This window comes from Polyodon spathula, chromosome 10 (genome assembly GCF_017654505.1).
Source record: "Polyodon spathula isolate WHYD16114869_AA chromosome 10, ASM1765450v1, whole genome shotgun sequence".
Taxonomy (NCBI): domain Eukaryota; kingdom Metazoa; phylum Chordata; class Actinopteri; order Acipenseriformes; family Polyodontidae; genus Polyodon; species Polyodon spathula.
The window spans coordinates 38,272,913-38,297,154 of record NC_054543.1 but is presented as its reverse complement, the minus strand read 5'-3'; the positions used below and the strand labels follow the sequence as shown (position 1 = coordinate 38,297,154).

Here is a 24,242-nt window from a genome sequence, read left to right as displayed (position 1 = left end):
GAAGGTCCTAAAGCAGGCTGTTTTCTCAAGATAAACCTGGTATAGAATGGCCCTCCAGGATAGGTAGCCCTGCTCTTAAATAATGCACAGCTTAAATAAAAAAAAAAAATATCAGTCCATATCTTTATGATGACCTGAGTTTATTTTTTTCATACTTCTATGAAGACATATTGTTACAGTGAGTGCCGTACATCTTTTTAAATTCAGGTATACTTTGTACCACTTTATTGTTGTTTCATCATGTAGTCAAATAAAAACAGTCTGGTTTTGCATAATCTTGAGATGACAATTATTAATCCTGAGTTTGCCTCTAGCTTTGATGGACAGTGCGAATTACATAACTTGCCACACATTGACAAAGATGTATTGTTTAAATATAATTCAAAGTGTATTACAAAGTTTCCTTTTTATGGCACTGTAAATATTACGATTTAGTGTTTAAAATAGTTGGATAATAATAATAATAATAATAATAATAATAATTTATATAATAATATTATTATAATAATATAATAATAAAGTAAAAGTTGCTTTCATTTGACACAAGCTGTTACAATGAAACGCATCACACATTCATTGAAAACATATATATATATATATATATATATATATATATATATATATATATATATATATATATATATATATATAAAACATCCACATAGTTTTACTGATGTACAGGTCTTGTAACATATGATCAAATTGTAGTTTCAATCAATCAATCTTTATTTGATATAGGCGCTTCACAGGTACAATATAACAATAATTATTGATACTATACAAGAAATAGCACTCATTAAAACATTTAATAGAAAAATCAATTAAAATGCAATACAATACAGGGTAAAAACATTACTTATTATTAAGATGTGAATGATTATAGAAGTGTGTCTTCAGTCATGTTTTAAAAACTGCAACAGTTGGTGCCTCCCTTACGGAAACAGGCAGCTGATTCCATAATTCAGGGACCCTGAAGCCAAATGCTCTACCACCTGTGTTCTTTTTTGACACCTTAGGGACAGTAAGCAATCCTGTGTCCTGGGATCATCTAGGTATATATGGGATTAAAATATAATTTAAATGTCGCTGCTTCTCTGCCGCCAAAAAACACACAGCCATGTACTTTTTTTTATTATTATTATTTTACCAAAAACAGTCTCCGAAGAGAAAGAGATTATCACGAAAACGGAGCAAGTGAATATATGTCTGCTCAGGTTGGAGTGAGGAATCGAATGGCGAAGGTTGCTGTGTGACGTGGAGTCTTGTTCGGGAATGCAACAGACACGTAGTCACACTGAGCCTATCAGGCAGCTTTTGAAATATGTGCTCAGGTCATGTGACACGAGGGTCATTTCCCAACTCGTAATGGTTGACATTTTGAGATTGAAAGGGAACCCATGGTAACCACTTAACACAAAAGACTACTTCACTACAGCAATCTGAATGAGTGTTGGAATTGTTCATAACTGGCATTTTTTAATCTAGCAAAATTAAAAAGTCTATTGGTTGTATTCTGTAATAAAAAACAAAACACAAATACACATTTTGTATTAGTTAAATGTTCAAATGTTTCTGAAATACAGGAATGATAATAATAATAAAAAAATCCTAATTAGGTATACACAAACTAGTGTAATGAAAAACATTGCTTGAGGAAATGGCTCATATGCGTGTAGACGTGTTTATTGGCTAAACCTCCAAGCCCATGGTCCTTGTCTGTATACCACTGAAACACAATAGAAAAAGAAAACACATTAAGGGCATGTCATTTTATTACAGGACAATTTTTGTTCTATTTTGCCTTAGTCAGTTACTGCAAACAATAGAAACAATTCTTTCAGTGAAAGTAATGACAACTCATATCCAGCAGAACAGTTGAAAGAGAATTAAAAAAAAAAAGCACATTTAGCCAGATAGCGCTGTATAAAACTCTTCTACAAAACGCAACATGCCACTTTGCCTTGAATGGCGCAAAGAATGACTTCAAGGAACTTTTTTATGATTGAAAAAAAATATACTGTCTACTGTTTAGGATGGATGGATGGTTTCGAATATGGAGGTAGACACTAGAGCCCCCTGTCTTTATTGCATCCTGGCACTGCAGCTTTCCAAGCTCCCAGTGGCAGAATATTGATTAGGGCATCATCTTTTGGCATGTCCTGGTACTAGTCAATGCCCATGCATATTGGGGCATTGTATGTGAACATCCTCACATGCATCTGATTTACCCTCAAATGAGGGATGAGCTGGAGTATCGTATTCATCAGCACCCCTTAGATCCCAACATCTCTGACACAGTTGCGTGTTGCACAGGTACAATGCAGTCACTATGGTTTCACTTTAGAAAGAATTTAAAAAAATACCATTGCTTGGAAATCCACTTGTTCATCAACAAGTGCCTTTGAAATCTGTGCAGCTTGCTGGAAATGCACATTATCTAAAAGATAATATTAGAATAAATATATATTAATGTACAATACACAATTCTTGAGACAACTGGAAATAACTATGGTATGTAAAAAAAAAACTATTATCTTAATGATAGTTATTTTCTATATATTTATAGTAAAATAAACAAGGCGGTAAGCAGTGGAAGGATAATAAAGTTGTTGAAAGGCCCGATTGTTATTGATGCATCCGCTCATGATATAAGTATTGAAAGTCATGGTTTTTCATGACATATCCTCTATTACTAGTGAATCCAAATAGAACCATAGTTTAAATAATACAACAGTTGAGGTTAGTCTATACTTTATCTGTCAGTAGAAAAGGTTAGTATTTTAGGATTGAAATGATGGCGGTATTAAGATCTTGCACTGTATAGATCAACAGAATCGGTGACATCTCTCGTATTATTAGAATATTGAAACTGTTAGTGAAGATTACGTACACAAAACCAGTCTGATACAAAGACGTATACTGTATAAGATATTCAAGATGTCTTTTAGCTTGCTCAGTATAAAAAGGTTTCTCTGCAATATTACCGTATGTACATTTGACTTGTGTAGACTGACACTCACCATCTGCAGTTCCATGGACAAGAAGATAATCAACAGTTTTGAAATGCTTTGCTCTGCTTGTTACAGTGGAATTCTACAGAAATAACAAACAAGTCAAAAAAAGCTACAATCAAAACCAGTCGACATTATTCATTTGTGTTCTTTTGCCAAAACAGTTTGTTTTTTTCATAAATGTTTAGAGTCCCTCACTGTTTGTTTGTGCTCCCTTCAGAACGTTATGTGAACCATGCCATGATGTATAATTCACTAAATGTGTAGATGAGTTATTTAATTAATTAAATAACTCATCTTAATTATTTAAGCTCTATAAAAAAAGCAATGCAAAAACAACAATGAAAATAAATAACTTACCAGATAGTTTTGAAGATTGTCTGACGCAACAGGCATACCCATATAACGTTCGGTATACATAGAATCTGAAAATGTAGTTAAAATAGAAACATCATATTTGTGAAAGTAACTGTTTTTTAATTGAAGAAGTATAGTGATAAGGTATCAATAAACATATTCTTTTTAAGTAGAATGGGGCTTTGAAACACTATGAGTTTCAAAGTATTACTCAAAGTAGCATATGGCCAAAAGTTTTGGGATTGAGACATATATATATATATATATATATATATATATATATATATATATATATATATATATATATATATATATATGTACATAATTTAGATATTTTATTTAACATCATGTAATCAAAGAAACTACAAAATCATATAAGTTTACCAAAAGCCATAATAGTAGTACAGCATTTTATCTTAGATTTCGAAATGTCATATTTATCAATTTTTATCAATTTTTGTCATTTTTTCGTTAAGTATATGGAAAACTACAAAGCAACATGTGATTCAATATGTTAATGGAATATTATTCAGCAGGGTTCATTCAACTTTATGAAGCAAAATTAGTTTATTATATAGGGTGACGCAAAACTTTTGGCCATAGCTGTACTGTATATTATTTTCTCAATAAACGATTTGCCTACCATAATATTCCCATTTAGAAACAGGGGCTACTGCCATGCCACACTTGAACACACCACTTCCAGAACCAAGAACCATAGATGTAACATATCCACCATATGACTAGAAGAAAACAGGTATTAATACAGTGACGTAGTCTCGATCTGAATCACAAAGTCAATATTAATCTTAAATATTGACCTTGCTGCATCTGCTATGGGAGTACATATCAATGTTCTATTTAAATTAACACAACAAAGAAGAGCCAACTTACCCATCCCCAAATGGCCATCCTTTCTTTGTCAATAAAGCCCATATTTATAAACTCTCTAAACAAGAAGAACAGATATTTTTGTTAGGTACTTACCTTATTTACCTTATTACAGTATTTACCTTAACTTGCAAACACATATTCTTATTATGTCTAGTATTTCAGTACTCTAAAGCTATGACAGAAGCTTTCTTATTCAGTTTCACCAGTGCATTTTAAAACATAAGATCCTTACAACAGTGATAACCAAGGATTTATAACCCATACTCTTCTAATTTTACTGGTTCCCCTTTTGCTCTGTTCGAGATGACTTTATTCAATTGGAATATGCGATAATATCTCAAAGATGAAAGACACAATAGATGCTATAGATGAAAAGCTCCAGCTACTCCCATGTAAGTTAATGTAAGATATTAATTGCTAAGAAGGCTCATCGCGTAGCACACCTTATACTTGTTGATGACGTAATTAATGACGTTAATAATAAATCATTATTTGAATTAAGTAAGCAGCATACGCTCATTGACTGGTTTGCTAGGGGTGATTGGGGTTCACTGACCTTGCTGCTGTAATCTGATCTTCTACTTCTAATGTCCCAAGTTTTCGGTATATTGCATGCATGATCTCATCACCTTGGTAACCACTTCCCCTCCCGTCAAAACTGGCAACAATAATCTTCTCAGTGCTTGCGAGGTATGTAGCCCAGCTGAGTCTGAAGCGATTGTCTACTTTTTGACTGCATGGTCCAGCATACCTGAAATATATAGTTTATGAATACAGTATATAAATATGCATGCTATTACCTTTACTCAGTGTCCCAGTAGTAATGCAGGGTGCAGCAAGTTTATTATCAAGATCACTGTCCCAAAATCTTAAGTTAACTAGAGCACATTCGAAAACTACTGCAACTGTCTGGATTGGCCTGCTTTAGAGGCAAAACTCTGTAGCATAAAAAATAACCCTAAATTATTATGTAAAATAAATTAACACATAAAAAAAATCTTATTTGGATCAGGTAGTGGTTGAGTTAATAGACTTCTCGATGGACAATTGTTATATGCTACCAATGCAGAAAGGCTGGCTGTATATTTTCTTTTTCTTTCCCTGGGGAATTTTTACGTAAAGACGGTTTCTGCCACACTGACTACCTAGACATATCATTAACCCCTGCCCCCCCCCCCCCCCCCCCCCCCCCCCCCCCCCACCCCCCCCCCCCCCACTCTCTGCTGATGAAGTGTATTTTAACAGGTAAGAGATACACATGTACTCACACATCAATTAGTAGAGGATATTTCTTAGATTTGTCAAATAGAGGTGGGTATGTCATTTGATACCAAAGCTCTGCAGAGGGAAAATATATTTATTGTTACATTTACCACTATTAGTCATTGTTACTATTTTAAAGGCATATCATTTTATTTATTTTTTTTTGTCTTTGAGAACAATGGTATAACTGTAAATTCCAGCAGGAACTAAACTACAATAATAAAGATAATAATTAATGTTATTTTTAATATTTTATATATGTTATGATTGTACAAGTGTTAACGTTATGGATGCCATACAGCTTGTAAATAGCAGTCTGGTTCTGAAACACCATACAAATCTTACTTACTGAAATTGCCAAGCTTAATAGTTCCATGCTCTGTACTTGGCAATGCAAACTCCTCTAGAATGCTTAGCAAAGCGCTGTTGTCTTCAAGAACCCTAATCTCTAAAAATGTGATCAAATTACAGTATGTTACAATATTTACAGTACTTAGAATGCATGCCATTTTAAAACACAAGTCATATTCATACATGTTTTGTTCCTGGACAAAGTTTGCACCATTTTGTCCAATTAAAGTTCATTTTTTTACCCACTGTGAGCGAATAAAACTCAGTCAGTTACTACTCTATTGCTACAGCACCACTTGAATATAATATTGATCATTAATTGTATAGACTGCATTAACAACACCAAACTGAGTTAGCGAAACTTGGCAGTGGAGCAAACACTGTGTATCTCTTGACCAACACATTCAAAAGGCTACTATAGTAAAAATGAACATTAAAGATACCAAAAATACCATACCTGTATTGGTATTATCGTAAAGTTTAAAAATAGGTAATCCAGGTCCTGTTAAAAATTAGATGAAATTAGGTGTGACTCATAGCTTTACAAGTGTATTTTATGAACTAGATACACATGAAATTATATATCTATACATAATGAAGAAAAAAGTCATTGATTAACTGAAAATTCACCATGTGAATAATAGCTACAACGTTTTTGGCCTCCACCTTCATCAGATAGACACACATCATTACTTACAATTTTGATATTTAAAGTGTTCAAAATACATAAAAGTTGTTATATTGCAAGTTACATAGCTTACTCTAAAGTGATGCGGTTGTCTAGTTAAAATTAATAATTCATATCAGTGTATTATCTTTTTAAAGTTTGATATTCATTCATATTTGGCTTCTAATGTGGTACATACAGTTACCACAGTTGTAATCATTCTGAATCACTTGTTTTACAGTTAACTCACCATAACAATCCATACGATAATATTTAGCATTTTTGCTGAAGTAAGCCGAGTTATATTGACATCTGTCCTGGTTTACAGTGCACGTAATGCATTTTATAGAGGAGGGACTGCTTCCAATATCAAACCTAATAACCACAGCAGAAAACAGTATAAAACATCAGTTCAAGAATATTATTATTATTATTATTATTATTATTATTATTATTATTATTATTATTATTTATTATTATTATTAGTAGTAGTAGTAGTAGTATTAGTAGTATTTATGTATATCTCTTTTCTTAATGCAACTGTCTTTTATTTCAATTTTCAAAATATATTTTTAAATGAAGCACAAAAACTTTTGGTGCACAGTTTGGTGTTATTTTTTCTTTATATATATGCAGTATTTGACCTAAGAAACTAATATTTTTGTCCCAGTTCTAATAATTTTAAATGTTAAAGAGTTAAAAAAAAAACTTACTTGTATAGGTTTCTGCCTCCTGGAAATTTTTCATATTCATTGCTAACGTAATATCTGTAAAAAGAAAATGAATGACTTTTGAACCTTGAACCACACAATATTTTTGCCATTATGTAATGTGTCATGTATAACGCACTTGATGTAACCTGTGTGAACGGCCTTGAAGGCACCATAAGAGATTAGCTTTTTTACAGCATGGTAGAATTTGACCTTTCATTTAAGCTAATTGTTAGTCCTATGTAATTACCTTGTTTTTCTTATTGAAAATGCTTAATTCTTATTCAGTTTTATGTAACATAATGATAACAAATATAAACAGACTTGTTTTTCACATTGTTAAAAAAATGAAATAACATGCTGTACTCACTGCAGCACTGTCACAGTATAAACTTAAAAAAAGATTATGGATCTACTTAGCACATTCATAATAGTACCAGGTATGTGTATTTGTTGCTCTTTACATATACTGAACATCATCAAAAGCTTATCCTCCTAAAATGTACTTGAAAGCAGCCTAGTCTCTTTATGTAAGTCAAGACGCTGCACACAGGCTCCATGCATTGGAAATTTCCGCATGGGCAATATTACAGGCTATAATAAACTTTTAAACTGGAACATGCTGGTTACCCTAGGGCATTAGGCTGTGATCTTGGCAGACACTACACTATAGACTGCCATGTGTGATTTGTGGTATAATTTCAGTCTCGAGTGCTTTATTGTACTTCATATTTAATTTCAACACCAAGTTTCAAAAAATAAAAAAAATAAATAAATAGAAGGACAATTGTGAAAATAGTAGGTACCATGCATAACCAGCATTCTCCTTTTTAAATAAATACTTACAGTGCATCTTGTGTTAGTTTTGATATGTATATGACTTCCCACGTTCCTGATGTAATGGCTGTACGCTGTTGCAAAAATCAAAGAAAGTCATGTTGTACACATTTGCCTGGCTACTTACACTGTGATTCCTATGGGTTTACCATCTAAGACACTGGGGCCACAACTTTACAGAGCCGCTTATAAAACATCTATAGCATTATTAATGTTTTTAATTACTATACATAAGGAACATCAGTTCATTACAGTAACATTTTAATGACATGTTGTGTTATAAAGTAATAATACATCTGAATAAGTGTCATACATGTAATAAAATAATATTTGATCATTCATTTCTTGCAAGTTTTATACAGTTAAAATAATTTTATTTTACCGTCAACCTTCATATGGTTGGGAATACACAATATTGTGAACTCTCTCCAAAAGTGTAAAAATGAAAGGCACTTACTGATGTCCCATTTACAAGATGAATGTGTTTATATCCTTCTTCGTTGCTGTATATCTTGTAGAAACTCATGTTGTCTGCTGCAAAGAAGGGTTCTAATGGCTGAAACTGAAAGTGGAAAATACATATGATATTACAATGACATCAGTAATGCATGTTTTTTTTAATTAGAAACAGTCTTGCTCAAGAAGGGATGGGGGACTAGGGCTGGGCGCACAGACTCTCAGAAGTTGATAAATTAAATAAATGTCTTATTCTTGTATTTAATCAATTATTCCACTTACATGACCAATCCAGCCAGTTTTACTTTCTTCAACATGTTGTTGAGTCTAAAAATACAAAATACATTAATTTATGTAACATTGGTTTGTGTTTCATTATTTTTCTCTCTTTTTGTTGTTTTTAATTATTTTGGTAAATTACAATTTGTGTCAATAGTAGTGCATTAGCAATAGTAAAAGTAACGTACCGTTGGACAATTCCATTTGTTTAGGTTGGTTTGGTAATCACAGATTGCTAAGGTAGTATAGTTCTGCTCCCTTTTTGACCATTGTACTGCAATGCGTTCATCAGTCACCCATGTGACAGTACATAAATAGTGGTCTCTACAAAATTACAAAAAATATGTTAAAAAGATGCTTTAAATATACATACTGTAGTGTGCAGGTGCAGTGCCAGCATATAACCATCTTTAAGCCAAGAACCACTGTGATAAAGATCACTGATGTTCAGCAGTGTTATCATTACATAACTGCATGCATTTCTCATAGTTTTGTTAATTTGGTACTATAACACCACAATTAAATGTAATCTTGCAGTAGGTCTTTTTGAGTTTAAGCTTCATTCGCTGATCTCTTTATTTATTTGTCTATATGCTGATAACAGATACATCTTCCATAAGTAATAAACAACTGTCAGTGCTGAATTAAAAAGTACTAAAATAAAGTACAATAGATAAGAACTAAAATGACAAATGGTTCGACGATATTAAAAAAATACTTCTGGTCGAAACGTTTGTCATTTAATTAAGTGTATTTTAGTATTTCTTGACAAAGGAATGTTAATGCACTGTACCTTAAACCTACTGTAGGTGGTACAAGAACTCTTGTGATTTGTGAAGTGTTAGCTGTGTCTACGACAAATAACTTTGCTGTAGGAATGGTAGAGCCCGCCTAAATATAAGAAGACAAACCATAACATTAAAAAACAAGAGTCAGCATTCAATTTCTGACTTCAACTCAATCTATTATTCATCAACGTATCCAATATGGTAGAATTTGTATCAATTTCTGACACATCTACAATGAAAACACTTTAAATGACCCTGAATCCAGTCTACTATTAAATTCTACAGGTGTGATCTTTTTTTTCTGTACAATATCGCCTTGATAGATGTATTTTGACATTAAACTTCTGTTCTCCCTGATTAGTTTTTTTTTACTGAAAGATAGAAAATGTCAACTGGACATGTGTGTCCCTGTAGGTGCTATCTCACCAGTTAACACTTATAAAGATCACTCTTTTACACAATATTAAGACAAGACCTTGGGATGCCCTTAAGCTAGTAAAACAGCAATATGAACCAGCGATAGTAATTCATTTCACTGAACTAGTCTGATGCGCCGTACACAGCAATTTCAATACATTATAAACTGTTATTTTATGTATAGACCTTATATTTATTTATTTTTTAATTTCGTAGTCGCCAATTAATTTTATCACACTATTCTCCCAATGTGACATATCCAATTGTATTTTAAGCTCAGCTCACTGCTACCTCCCCTGCGCTGACTCGGGAGCGGTGAATACAAACACACACTGTCCCCCGAAGGGTGTGCCATTAGCCGACTGCTTTTACTTTCACTCTGTAGGCCCGCCATGCAGCCAACCCAGAGCTATCGTGTCGGAGGACAACGCAGCTCTGGGCAGCTTACGGGCAAGTCCACAGGAGCCAGCCAGTCTACAGGGGGCGCTGGTGCGCGGTGAGCCGAGGACACCCTGGCCAAATTGTGCACCGCCCCCTGGGAGCTCCGTCCATGGTCGGCAGTGGAATAGCCTGGCTATAGGGTGCACCCTGCAATCCTTTACCAGATGTGCCACTCGGGAGGCCCACTGTATAGGCATTTTAAGGATTTCAGTAATGCATCATACCTTGGGATATGGAATATGTACTGTATTTGGGTACTGTCCTTCTCCGTAAAATGAGTACTCAATATTGTCCACCTCTGTATCATTAAACTGTGCATAAGCTAGAAATGTTCCGGTTGGAGACCACCACATGGCATTGTTTGATGAGAACATTTCCTCTGCAGAAATACAATTTTAAGCAGAATTAAACATACTTTATTTTGAAAAGGAAATGCAAATCCACAGCTTGGGTAAAGGAGTTAAATGGTTAATGTCATATACCCTTACACACACACACACATATATATATATATATCACAGAAATGTTGCATACATGTAGTTATGTTTGGAGTGCTATGTGTTTGATTATGGAGTGTAAAGTTGCTGCAAATAATGTCAACTTCAGAAAACAAAGGTGTAGCAACCAGCAATTGTGTTCGACATTTACCTACTCCAGCTAGGTAATTTTTGATTGATTACTACCATTACATCAAGAACAGACAGCATTCAGGTCAGGAAAGAGGACAGCATGTCAGACAGTTCGCTTTATCAGATACTACTTAGTGTTGCTATAATACAGAACCCCCAAAGACACTGTGGCTACCCTAAGTTAAAATGTAAGTAAATGAAGACAATTAATAGTACATTTTATATATGTATTTGTAGGCTTATCATATTGGTCAGCTCTGCAAAATTATAGCCAACATTGGAAATAATATTGCAATCCAATTCTGTCAAATACTGTATAACAAAACACATTCATATAAACTGTTAGAAACTGAGTTATGTGTCAGATACAAGTGAACAGGCCTACATGTTCATTAGTGGTCTGATAATAATGGCCCCTCTTGCTTCATGCCACCTGCACTTCTGAACAGTAGCTTGGCTTACAATACAGAATGTTTACAGTTATTTACAGGGAAAGAAATCTAGTTTACAAACCTTGTCATTTTTCATCTCATAATCAGTATTTACCTACCCTCATACACCCAATCAGGAATACCATTGAGAATTTTATTTTCTTCTCCATCGGTTGTTACTTTAACAGGTTGTCCACTTGGGTCAGACTTTAAATAAACATTGTTTTTCCAAACGTATGCCTGTTAAGTGATTTAAAAAGATACAAAAAAAAAAAAAAAAAAAAAAACATTTAATGAAATACTTATCCACTATCTGTTAAGACACATGCAGTAACATACATATGTAACAATTTTAAAATGGGCAGGTTTCACTTGCCAGTTTGTGTCCGACGGGAGACCACGCTATGTATTGGATTTCTTGTGGTAGACTGGCTTCCACAAAATCCCTAAATAAAAAAAATAAAAAGAAAAATTTATTTTTTAAATTTAGTAATAAAATAAACCACAGATTACCGTTCCCTATATATATAATATATATATATATATAATATATAATATATATATATATAATATAATATATATATATATATTATACTTTTCCCCTTGGGGAACAAAAACAATGTCAGAACTCTATTCATCAGATCTGAACATACCTCCCAACCTCTCATATTCAGGGTATCATCCCACACTCTCCAAATGCTCTCCTTTATTGCAAGCTTTGCCTTTAAAGTTGACCAGTGAAGTGATCTTAATACTAATTCCAAACAAAATATGTTGCTTTCCCCCCACAGTTATCCATTCAAAATCCAAAAGCTTATGGGTCTATAGTAATGGAGACACATGAGCTCCATTGTGAGTATTAATCAGGAGACTCGGCTGCTGTCTCACATTGTGCAGGGAGGTTGGGAGGTTTGTACTTAACTACATGTTCACCACAACAATGACAAAATAGAATACCAAAAAAAAAATAGTAAAGAACAGTTTAATTAAACATAAAGATCCTAGGTAAAACATGACACGTTGTTACATGGTAAGACACTGTAAATACACAACCGTGTGTGTGTGTGTGTGTGTGTATGTGTGTGTGTGTGTGTGTGTATATATATATATATATATATATATATATATATATATATATATATATATATATAATATATATATAGGATATAATTTTATAATTATTTGTTATATGATGTATAATAACCATAACATAAAATGTTTATTTTGTACAATAACTATGCAACCATATGTGTAATACCTATTGTAAAGTATATCCAGATCCTAAAATGATTCTGAAGCAGGGCCTATCACCCAATTACTCAATGGATGTATCTGGTTTGATTCCGTTACTCCTCTCCCCAGGAACTGCAACTCTTCAATTCATATTCATCAATTCTTTAAGGTACAACCTTTGAGTCATGTTATCATGTAATGTTTTCAAAAACATCTCATGGGAAGTTTATTCAAGTAATAAAGAGGATGTAGAAACTTACTTTTTGTCCAGATCATAAATACTGTATGAAGCCGTGTATGAATGTCTCCATAGCTGTAAAGCAAGTCACAGACCAACTGTTATTTTTACATGACAGATTACTCAAATTCAACTTCCTATCAAACACTTAAATGTATATTGAACAATGTATGACATTGCCTAATAAAGACCAACTTTTTATATTGAATTTTACCTTTGAGTAATTGCTTTCCAAGCACACAAATTTCCGATCAACAGACACAAAATAATCGTTGGCTTCTACACGAGCCTAAAAACAGAAGAAACAAACTTAATACAAATATTTATTTTAAATGAACATATATTGAATACATATTGAATGAATACTCACAAATGTGTCACTGGACAAAAATGTTTCGCTCTTATTTGTCTCGACATTGTGAAGCAGAACGTTTCCCTCTTTATTTTTATGCAGATATTCACTTTCTAAAAAATAGAAAAAAAATATTTCAATTCCTTTCACATCAATGGAAAGTTGTTTACTTGAACCAATTATAGTATTCAAGTGCAATGTTGTACAAAATGGATGACAGTTCAGCTGTGTTTATAGCAAAGGATTTTAGGATAAATGGATTGAATCAAAACACACTTCATATAAGTGAAATAAGTAATTGAAGCTTTGTGAATAGAACCCCAGAGTGTTTTGTGACCCAGTGAATCCAGAAAGATACAGGAACTATTGAGAAATGGTGTAGAATAAATGAACACTGTCAATGAAATCACAAAGATGGACCCCACGTCTATTGAGACTACTATGGTTAATAAGTGTAATAACGTACAGTACGCATTCTGAGAAATCACACCCCAGAAATGTCCCTGAAGCAATGACGTAAGAAGATCAGTATATAAAGACGATCTGTCTTTTAAAATAAAACTTTTCTTAGAAGGTTTTAATGTCAGTAATAATAATAATCATCTTTATATATCACCTTTCATAGTGGACCACCATCACAAAGGGTGTGTGAACTATGCCTCAGCTGCAGAGTCACTTACAACAACATCTCACCCCAGGAGACAGAGCACAAACAACTTATTTAGGGTCACACAATGAGTGAGTGGCTGAGCTAGGATTTGAACCTAGTACCTGCTGGTTACAAGCCTGTTTCTTAAACCACTGGACCACACAGACTTCTATGTAAGAATTCCATGAACAAATAGACTACAGGGCTGAATAGACGAATATGACAACTACACCATATGAAATAAAATGGTGCAGGTATCCCCTCTATATGGTAGGGGTAAAAAAAAAAAAAAAAACATTGAACGTAATGTTATGGATGGATTTGTACCGTGCACTTCATGATGCGATAATGTGATATGTCACAGTGTTTTAGTAAGCCTACTGTATGTTGAGCCAACATGTTGTACCAAACTACATAGAATAACCTACAGTACCACATTGACAAATGTTAAAGCAATTGTAGCTAACAAAATCATTCCATAAATCTTACCTGTTTTGAAAAATAAAATTACTGCACTAGGTCCAAAGAAAAGGTAGCAGTTTTTATGCCTTACTTTCAGGAAATTCCTCCTGGTGAGGCAGTGCAACACTGAGAACAAGGCGTGCAAACATAGATTGCTTTAACCTAGGGTAGTGCCAGACATCATAAAGCATGTGTACAGTGAACAACACATTTGATACATATATGACAAATGGAAGTGCACAACACTTGATAATATTACTGGAAATTCACATCATTTGTTTCATGTCAAACCAATATGTTTTATCTGTCCCTATGAATGTTCACAGACACAAAAAAAAAAACATAATAAGTTCAATCATTTTGTTACCTGATATCCATCGCAGGTAATATGTCTTGTACCTGATGGTATCATTAAAATACTCTGCCAATGTGAAGTTCTTGCGAGGGTTATTTTCCATGTTTTCTAAAAAACAAAACAGGTTATGCTTAAATCTAAATGTTCAATAATAATAATAATAATAATAATAATAATAATAATAATAATGCAGACTCCATATCAAATTGTATGAATGTACTGTATGTTGAACAGTAAAACTAAGTATTTTGTAGTATGGAGTGCATTTCACAATTTGGTTTACAGTTAAACAAAAGTGATATAAAGTCAGAATCCCAATATCTTTAAAATGCTAGCATTTTGTGTACAGTCCTAATTTTCTGTATCCCGGAGGAGAAGTATAAAAGTGGTTCACTCTGTGAGGGTATTCAGGAGTATCAAAGGCAAGTTTAAATTTATTTTTAAATCAGCCCTTTTTTAAATTCAACAACAGGATTTAAGCAATCTATTGATAGTGTGCTGCTACAACTGTTTCAAATATAGAGTTTGTTGCTTAATAAATACTTGCCAACTAAAACATTTTGAGAGGTACTGACATTTCTCTGTTAAATATTCTGAAGCAAAGTGCTGTACACCCAGAGGAAGTTGCACAAGTTTATAGCTATCAGATGAAGGGCCTCAGAGTTGCTGAAATAATCTTGAAAGTACACATACTAAGAACAGAAATCTTTTTTTTTTTTTTATCACAGATATGTAGGAAGAGATAAAACTAGCCCTCAGCCCTGAACATGACGTATGAATCCACAGTTTATCCAGTCCGGGCTTTGGTCACTACACTACAATATACACCTTGTAGCAGGCAGGAAAGTCATATTTGGATCTCCTTCTGCATTGAATTGACTGTGCCATTCATATTGAAGTCATTAAGGGTTTTGTGGTTAGCATGTTGACCTGCATTTTAGAACATTTTCAAGATCTGATAGAATGTATTTATGGCTTTAGTTATTTTTACCCTCTTAAAGGTAATGTAAGGGTGAAGTTAAATATAACAAATAAATAAATAAATACTAAATGTAACTTATTACTGTGGTTCTTATTGACATAAAAAGCAGCAATCATTCTTTCAGTCAAAGCTGCTCCAGCAGACTCTGAAACTGAATTCCCTCAACTGAAAGGGTTAAAGAGGGTCACATGTCTAGTAGTCTGGTTTAGTAATCCCTCCATTCCTGAGTAATGTCATTCATGTTGCTGTTTGCTGTCCTGCAACTGACTGCCAATGCATTCCATCTTATTAGACAGCAAAGCCCTATTCCATACTAAGCAACTAACAAATGTTATTTTTCCTGCCTGAAACATACTGTTACAAGAGTGTTCTAAAACGTTTTCAGCTTCTGATGACTATCCAGAGCTGGGTCCCGGTGGAGGAATTATGCTGCTATTACTTTGTCTTTATAAACTGCAAGGCAGTAAAGAAAAACACATATACACACACACACACACAACAGCAAGTTGTGAGGGTAAAATAGCAGTCGCCACAGCAGCGCGTGTGACTGTTTTGTTTTTGTAAACGGTGTGCCAAGTAGGCGGGCTGAAACAAGCTGGCGGATTCAACTCAACAGTGGGACACAGCAGAGCTGGGTTCCCGTGGAAGAATCACGCTTATTATTTACTTATTTCTAACTGCAAGGCAGTAAAGAAACAAATACACACATACACCACAGCAAGCTGTGTGGGTAAAAAATAACAGTCACCATGGAACATGGGTAACTCATTTTGTCTTGTCTTCCCAGCCCATAGAGTATGCAGGCTGAAACAAGCCGGCGTATGAAACTCAACAGCAGGGCGCAGCAGAGCTGGATCCCGGTGGAAATCATACTACATTTTCTTTTTAAACTACAGGGCAGTAAAGAAAACACATATACACATACACACACAACAGCAAGGTTGTGAGGATAAAATAGCAGTTTTTAAAAACAGCACGTCAATTAGGCGGGCTGAAACGAGCCGATGGAAGCCACTCAGCAGCAGGGCCAGCAGAGCTGGGTCCCAGTGGAGAATCATGCTTGTATTATTTTTATTTCTAAACTGCAAGGCAGTGAAATAAAACCACACATAAAAGCACATAACAGCAAGCTGTGAGGGTAGTACCACAGACACCACGGCAACGCGGGTGAACTGAAATTTTTAAGCGCACCGAGAGGAAGGGCTGAAGCAGTCCAGCAGAGTCAACTCCACAGTGGGGCACGGCAGAGCAAGGGTCTGGTGGAGGATCATGCATCTCTTTTTCTTTTTAAACTGCAATAGCAGAGGAAAACTCAAAACAGTGAGCGCTGTAAGGTTTTAAGCAGACTGTAATTGCAACGTGATGTAGGCTGTTACACAGAAAAAGAGTAAACACAGCATTGTAGCTCTCAGGGGTGTTTAGCCTGGACTACGTGTAGTCACAGGACCGGGGCAGCACATAGCCTACAGTGGAGTGGAGCACAGTCTACAGGCAGAGGGCAACGAGGCACCTCATGCACCGAGCACCCAAGGAGGCTATGCGCACTGACGTACTAGACACCTGCCTACTGAGCGCCGTGCGCACAGAGTACTGTAAACACTACGTGTAGGCCGTACAGGGATGGGACCCCAACATAGGCCTGGCTTTGTGCATTTGCACTGAAGCACTGCTTACACGTTGTTGAACACTCGTAAGTGTTTCTGTAGTGTGTACATCCACTAGTGTTGCAGCAACGGTATTAACACTGCTCATCGTGTACAGTGCAGCACCTTATGAGCAGTAGTACCAGTTTACGTGAGCACTGTGCACTACGTACACCGTGTGTGCCGTGTATGCTGAGCACCATGCACAACGAGTACCCTGTTTACACTGGTTACTGTGCAGCACTGTGAGCTATACACTAGGTTGAGTAGTGTCTACACAACTAGCGCAACATGCACCACGTGTATTGCTTGTACTGTGCGTCTCAAGCGCAGAGTGTACCAGGTACCATACACTATGTGAACTGCATACTGTGCGTAATTGCACCAGAATGGTAGAGGTACTAGCACATGTGCACTAAATGCACCACGTACCGTGTAGCGTTATTGTGCACTACTGTAGAGACGCTGGCACCGTCTGTCACTACTCTAAGCACTTGAGCAACGAGATAGAGGAGGGAGAGAAAGTACACCTTCTGTACAAGACCCGACTCACCGCAGTGGCGGGCTTGTAGCCGGCAGAACTACTCGACAACAGAATTGCGGCAAGGCCTGGCCCTGTAGAGGAGAAATCGGCTGGAAGGGTAGGTCGACAGTGGGGATACGGCAAAGCCTAGCCCAGAGGAGAACACTTGTACTCTCAGGAGAATTATCTCATGGGCTCTGCCAGCGTCACGGTACTGCAACCCTGGGAAGGCCGCTACGCAAGGTGCCTACCCTACCGCGTGGTCAACCCACACACACACACCTGGTCAGCACATAGCATGCTCTGGGGACGGGGGGCTTGACGCAAGGCAGAAGCCGTGGTGGGCGACTTTAAGCAGACAGCAAAACACGGAAAGATAGCAAAGGGAGGGAGAGTACACCTTTCGTACAAGGCCCTAATCACTGTAGCAGCGGGTCTGTGCAGGCAGAACTACTTGACAGCGGGGATGTGGCAAGGCCTTGCCCCACGGAGGACACATGTACTCTCAGAAAGAATAGACAATCATTCACGGATGACTGTACAGACAGTCGCTCACATATGACAAGCAGGGATGTTGCTGAAAGACAGAAAGGCAATAAAGGTCTTTTTTAAGTCACTGATTCCAGGAAAGTGGCAAGTCAGCTTTCAGCACGAATGCAAGGGTAATACAGCCAACTCGAGAAGATCTTTTTTGTCAACACACTCATCTCAACACAGAGGTCTTACCATACTGTCTTGAGATGGAAAAAGAGGAGGATCTTCCTATGAGTGACGGTTGTATTCCCTCAGTAGGCGGGACTGAGGGCGTCATCATGGGAAGGGGCCTTTTGGCAGCTCTGGTATAGTGAGCTCAGCAATACCTTTTACCCGAAGGGCAGGAATATCCCACACCTATCTGGTGGTGGTCGTCTTCGAATTGAAAGGGAACATGCAATTCTCCTTCAGATTGTGCACAACACAAATTAACATATACATAATAAAGTAATTATATTACACCGTGTAACAAATGTATTATTTTTTTTTGGTTCCTGGGTAGTAAGTGTTATTTCCTAATTGCTTATGCCTCAAAAGTATAGAAAATGGCTACTATTCCCCACAAACTTTGCTTTTGTGACCAGGGCAGTGATATTTTGAAATTTACCTATTTTCCTGAACATTCCAGATAGATTCAGTGCTGAGTAAACTTGGAGTAACTTCTAGAACTTTCTAGAACTTTCCAGTAATATACATAGTAGTATAAATACAGGGGCCTTAAGCCAACCAGTTCAGTTTAGTTCCAGCTGCCTAAGTGGATACATATCTGCATTTTTCTGAGATGGCATCAAGAGACTGCAATGGTGGCATTCCTGATGGGTCTCCAAGGCGGTTTTTACCAAGTTTCCCTGCTATCTTTGCCTTTGGGACAGCAGGGACACCAAAGCGCACTACCACTGGCCACAGCGGACCGTGTTCTCTGTGGGGAGGAACAACGTCAAGTGGGAGCCACTGGTGGACCCCCGGAAGGTGCTGATGCCACCACTGCACATTAAATTGGGCCTTATGAAACAATTTGTCAGAGCTCTAGATAAGGAGTCGGCAGCTTTCAAGTACCTTCAAGACTTCTTCCCTAAGCTGAGGCAAGTCAAAGCCGGTGTCTTCGTCGTTTTATCACAGATAAAAAAGATCCTGGAGTGCAATGAATTCCCCAAGAAGCTCACTAGTAAGGAGAAAGCGGCTTGGAACAGCTTTGTCGCAGTGGTTCGGGGCTTCCTGGGCAATCACAAGGCCGAAAACTATGTGGAGCTCGTTGAGACTCTGGTGAAGAACTACGGCACAATGGGCTGTAGGATGTCCCTCAAAGTCCATATCCTTGATGCTCATCTTGATAAATTCAAGGAGAACATGGGAGCGTACTCGGAGGAGCAAGGCGAGCGCTTCCACCAGGATATACTGGACTTTGAACGCCGCTACCAAGGACAGTATAACGAGAACATGATGGGAGACTACATTTGGGGGCTGATTTGTGAGTGATTTACAGTATAATCGTAAATCCCGAAAAATTACTCACTTCTAAATCTTTTGTAGTCATTTTTGTATTACTTTAGTATAAATACATGTTAATTTGGATTCATATGTTGTTTTTTTCTGACTTTATGTGAACGAGAAGACCGTTTTCTCATTGGAAATAGGTAAATTTCAAAATATCACTGTCCTGGTCACAAAAGCAAATAATAATAGCCATTTTCTATACTTTTGAGGCATATGCAATTAGGAAATAACACTTACTACCCAGGAACAAAAATGGTGTTACATAGTGTTATCTATTCCATGTTTACAACATATTCAAGAAAATTAAAACATGAATTCCTAAATGTTAAACAGTGAACCAATTACACAACTTACTGTTTGTTAGCAGTACTGAGGGGATCGTTATCAAACTGACGACGACAGCACTCACAGCCACCCCCAACAACACTTTGCAAACTGTCTAGGAAACCAGAGCAAAAAGGGGGAACTTTACAAAAATGCACACTTACAGTATACCGTTACTGGTTCATAGAAAATTATAAAATACAATGCAGAAATGTTTTATTTATGTTTATATGTTTAATCAGCTATTTAGTCATTACATAGGTTTATTATTAAACACAACACAGAAACAGAACATTCTTATAATAAAGCCACTATTTTATCAAGGAAACTTTGAAGACCACATTATGAATATTAGTAGAAACATGTATATGCGCAGGGTTAACCTTTTTGCATGCAACTTAAGAGCGCGTAGTGTACAGTAATTTAACCATCGATGTATTACATTTAGTGCAGTTATAACAGCAAGAGAAAACAGCAGTAATGTTATTTACCTTCATGTTTGTTTTTTTTCTTTTTCTTTTTTTTAAATTTTTTTTGCCGGACCCTGATCCGTATTTTCACTGCTGAAACAACGCACTTCTGGGTCTGATGAATCCCAGGATCGCTGACTTGGTGGTGGAGGGACAGAGGCGTCTACACTTTGCTCAGAGTCATTGAGACTGTATATCAAAAGTTTTTAGAAGTCTATTTTTAAATTGTATTACCGTTGGTTAAATATTAATCAAACTATCAGCGAAAGGGAGATCATAAAGTAAAGTGCAGATTAAAGTCCTCTAAAGTGCAATAATTTGCGATTTCTGTATGGGACTTAATAAATCGGGGCATATTTAAAGAAACGTTTAGAGAAACTACCACCAGCCGCACAGATGCGGTCAATTGTGTAAGCTAGGGGATAGAGTTAGTTACTGTATAAGTTTCATTAAGAATGGGGCACAACGGTTGTGATAACAGTTTTGCATTCACCTCACTGTTTACCTAAAAAAAAAGTACTGTCATTCAAAATACGTGTGACTTCATCATCAATAATAATAGTTTGAGTTTATTAAAAAAAAAATGAAGGGGTGTCTACAGTTTGTAAAAAAAAAATAACTAGTGATCATGGGCTAACACTTTTGGAACCCTGTGTGCGTTACAGTAGGCAAGGCATGAGTTTTTTTTTTTTTTTTTTTTTTTTTTTAGGAAAGCAATTCTATTACATCTTAATAATTCAATTCTATAGTAAGGCATTTTAAACATCTACACTTACATCTTGTTTACCAAGTTATGAGGAAAAGCTGTTGCCAACATTTAAATTCGACTATAGAGACAAATATGATAAACCATCCCAAAACAAAAATTAACAGAATTTAAAAGAAAATAATGACAAATAATGTGTTGCAGCAGCTTAAATATATAAAGCCATCAACTTTCCGATTATAGAATGACTAAAAGGTTTTGAACTGAATTCAGACCCTACCTGAATATTCGATGTTCTTATGAGATGCTACAAAACATTACTGGCAGGATCATTTGTGATCGAGAGAGACAAAAGATCAATATGTATTGCAGCACCCCTTAATTTTGCATAGTCTGAAAGGCACATATAGGTTATTAAATACCTCTGATCACCTGAAACCAGAACTCCCAAGTAACCCACTAGCCAATATTTGTTACTATACATTGCTGGTGAGGCACAATAGAAAATAAATAAATAAATAAATAAATAAAAATACAAGGGTTATGTTTGGTTGATGCAGAGAATTCAAGTACTAAAAGGGATTTGCAACTTAAGGTAATCAAAGTTCTATGCAAGACATAAGTGACATTCTTTCCTTTCCACTCAGCATTTTGCTTTATGTCTTGCTGATCCTTGTTTTTTCATGGGTGGCTGTATGAAACCATAACTAAACCAGAATTCTTCACCATGGACTAACTACATCCAGCTGACTGCAATGTGATCATAATGCCTCCCACTGGTTACTAATGGAACGCTTTTTCTTATTTGCCTGGAGATTTGGAATAAATCAAGGCATACTTTGACTGAACTATCTGCTTGTTATACAGTATTTCACAGCAAGTAACCCTAAAGTGGTCCAATTTATAAGTGCTTACATTAAAAAAAAAAAGAATAATAATAATACTGCTGTTTTGCTGATTTAGGGTTTCTTTCTGAGCAATCAACAATATACTGTTCTGTTATAGGTGCAATCTGCTAACCCACTATAGATGCATGCAGATATGCTAGAAAAAATACATGTAGAACATACAGAGAACACATGTGACACAATTCATAATTATTTGGGACATTTCATTTGCTGCTGGCTATGCTCTGGAAAAATGCTTGAGCGGCCCAAACGATTGTGACATAATTGCTGTTACCACAAAAACACATGGAAACTTTTTTTTTTCTTCATTAATGTTGAACAGGTTTTTATGAGCCTGACAATTGCATGACTCTTATCAATCTTATACATTTTATCTTATCACCAAAATGCTAAATCACAGCCATAAAAACACATTATTCACAGATGTTAAATGAAGTCAGACCAGGACACCAGTGAGAAGTTTAAATCCAACAAGTAATAAACTGGGTATTGTTTTTTTTTTTTTTTTTTGTAGTTTTACAGTAATTTCAGAAAAATCTAGACAAAAACTAATCTTTAAAAGTATCTTTAACTTATCTTTAAAAGAATACTGTACTATAACTACTAAACGCCATTGCGGTAATTTGATTTTATGTATAACAGAACAGCATATTGTTGCTAGGAGGCTGTGTGGACTGATGGGTAAAGAAAAGGGCTTGTAACCAGAAAGTCCCTGCTCACTCACTGTGTGGCACTGAGCAAGTCACTTAACCTTCTTGTGCTTTGTTGTCTTTCAGGTGAGACGTTGGTGTAAGTGACTCTGCAGCTAATGCATAGCTTACCCATCCTAGTCTCTAATTTGCCTTGGATAAAGGTGTCTGCTAAACAAATAATGTATGGTAAACTTTTTTACATTGACTGAATTAATAGTTTTATAGGAAAAAATATATATGATATAGAATTAAAATGCAAAATGTCTATGTAAAAAACTGGCTTTGCTGCTGTACCTTAAACTTTAAACAATGCTGGACAAAGTTGATAACTTCTTCTTCTTCTTAGCGTGTGCTGTTCTTGCGCAGCCAAGCAACTGCTGAATCAACAGCTGTATGTAAAACACAGAGTCCACCCGGGAAACTTGTCAGCGGGCAGTCCTCCACAACGTGAAGCACTGTCTGTTTCTGCCCACATGAGCAGAGTGGGCTGTCTACGAGGCCCCAGTCATAAAGACATGCTGCACACCGACCGTGACCAGTACGATAGCGATTGAGTAAAGTCCAATCTTGGCGTGGCAGGTCGAAGCCGGGCGGGCGGTCTGTTGGGTCAGTAATGAGGAATTGGTTGCCAGTGTCGCTCTGGAACCACTCCTCTTGTTGATGACCAATCAGGGTCAGGAAGTGACAGCCAGACTGGGCGTTTAGTTTCCAGACGCACCTTTGGTGGATGGAGGATAAAGTCATGCAATGGTAGTGCCAGGTTATCCTGGATCTTGTTGACGATTTTGACCACTGCTTCCTTGCGCCGAATGTGTGGAGGTGTGATGTTGCTCAGCACTGGCAGCCACTGGACCGGAGTTGAGCGAAAAGTGCCGGAGATGGTCTGCATTGCAGAGTTCAGCTGAGTGTCAATCTTCTTTGCATGCGAACTGCGACACCAGACTGGGGCACAGTACTCAGCTGTTGAGTAGCAGAGAGCAAGGGCTGTGGACCGGAGGACCGGTGTTTGTGCTCCCCATGATATGCCGGCGAACATACTCAGCAAGTTGTTTTGTGCGCAGACTTTCGCCTGTCTTTATCAGGTGGTCGTGGAAGGTCAGTGAACGATCCAGGGTAACACTGAGGTAAATTGGGCTGTGGTCACAC

At 36.3% G+C, this 24,242-nt stretch overlaps 1 protein-coding gene across 1 annotated transcript; it reads right to left on the bottom strand.

The window, feature by feature from the left end:
* Positions 1-742: 742 nt before the first annotated feature.
* On the bottom strand, positions 743-21,352 carry LOC121321542 (dipeptidyl peptidase 4-like). Its single transcript, XM_041260535.1, has 26 exons — positions 20,812-21,352; positions 20,351-20,435; positions 14,833-14,928; positions 13,373-13,467; positions 13,217-13,291; positions 13,025-13,077; positions 11,908-11,977; positions 11,651-11,771; positions 10,696-10,850; positions 9,619-9,716; positions 9,014-9,149; positions 8,829-8,873; positions 8,548-8,652; positions 8,100-8,164; positions 7,257-7,310; positions 6,794-6,918; positions 6,334-6,378; positions 5,875-5,973; positions 5,531-5,600; positions 4,819-5,013; positions 4,263-4,317; positions 4,012-4,111; positions 3,372-3,436; positions 3,021-3,093; positions 2,364-2,437; positions 743-1,726 (listed from the first exon to the last, which is right to left on the bottom strand). Exons 1-26 carry the CDS (start codon positions 20,815-20,817, stop codon positions 1,628-1,630), a joined length of 2,259 nt encoding a protein of 752 aa, XP_041116469.1. The 5' UTR covers positions 20,818-21,352; the 3' UTR covers positions 743-1,627.
* Between the last annotated feature and the right edge of the window lie 2,890 nt (positions 21,353-24,242).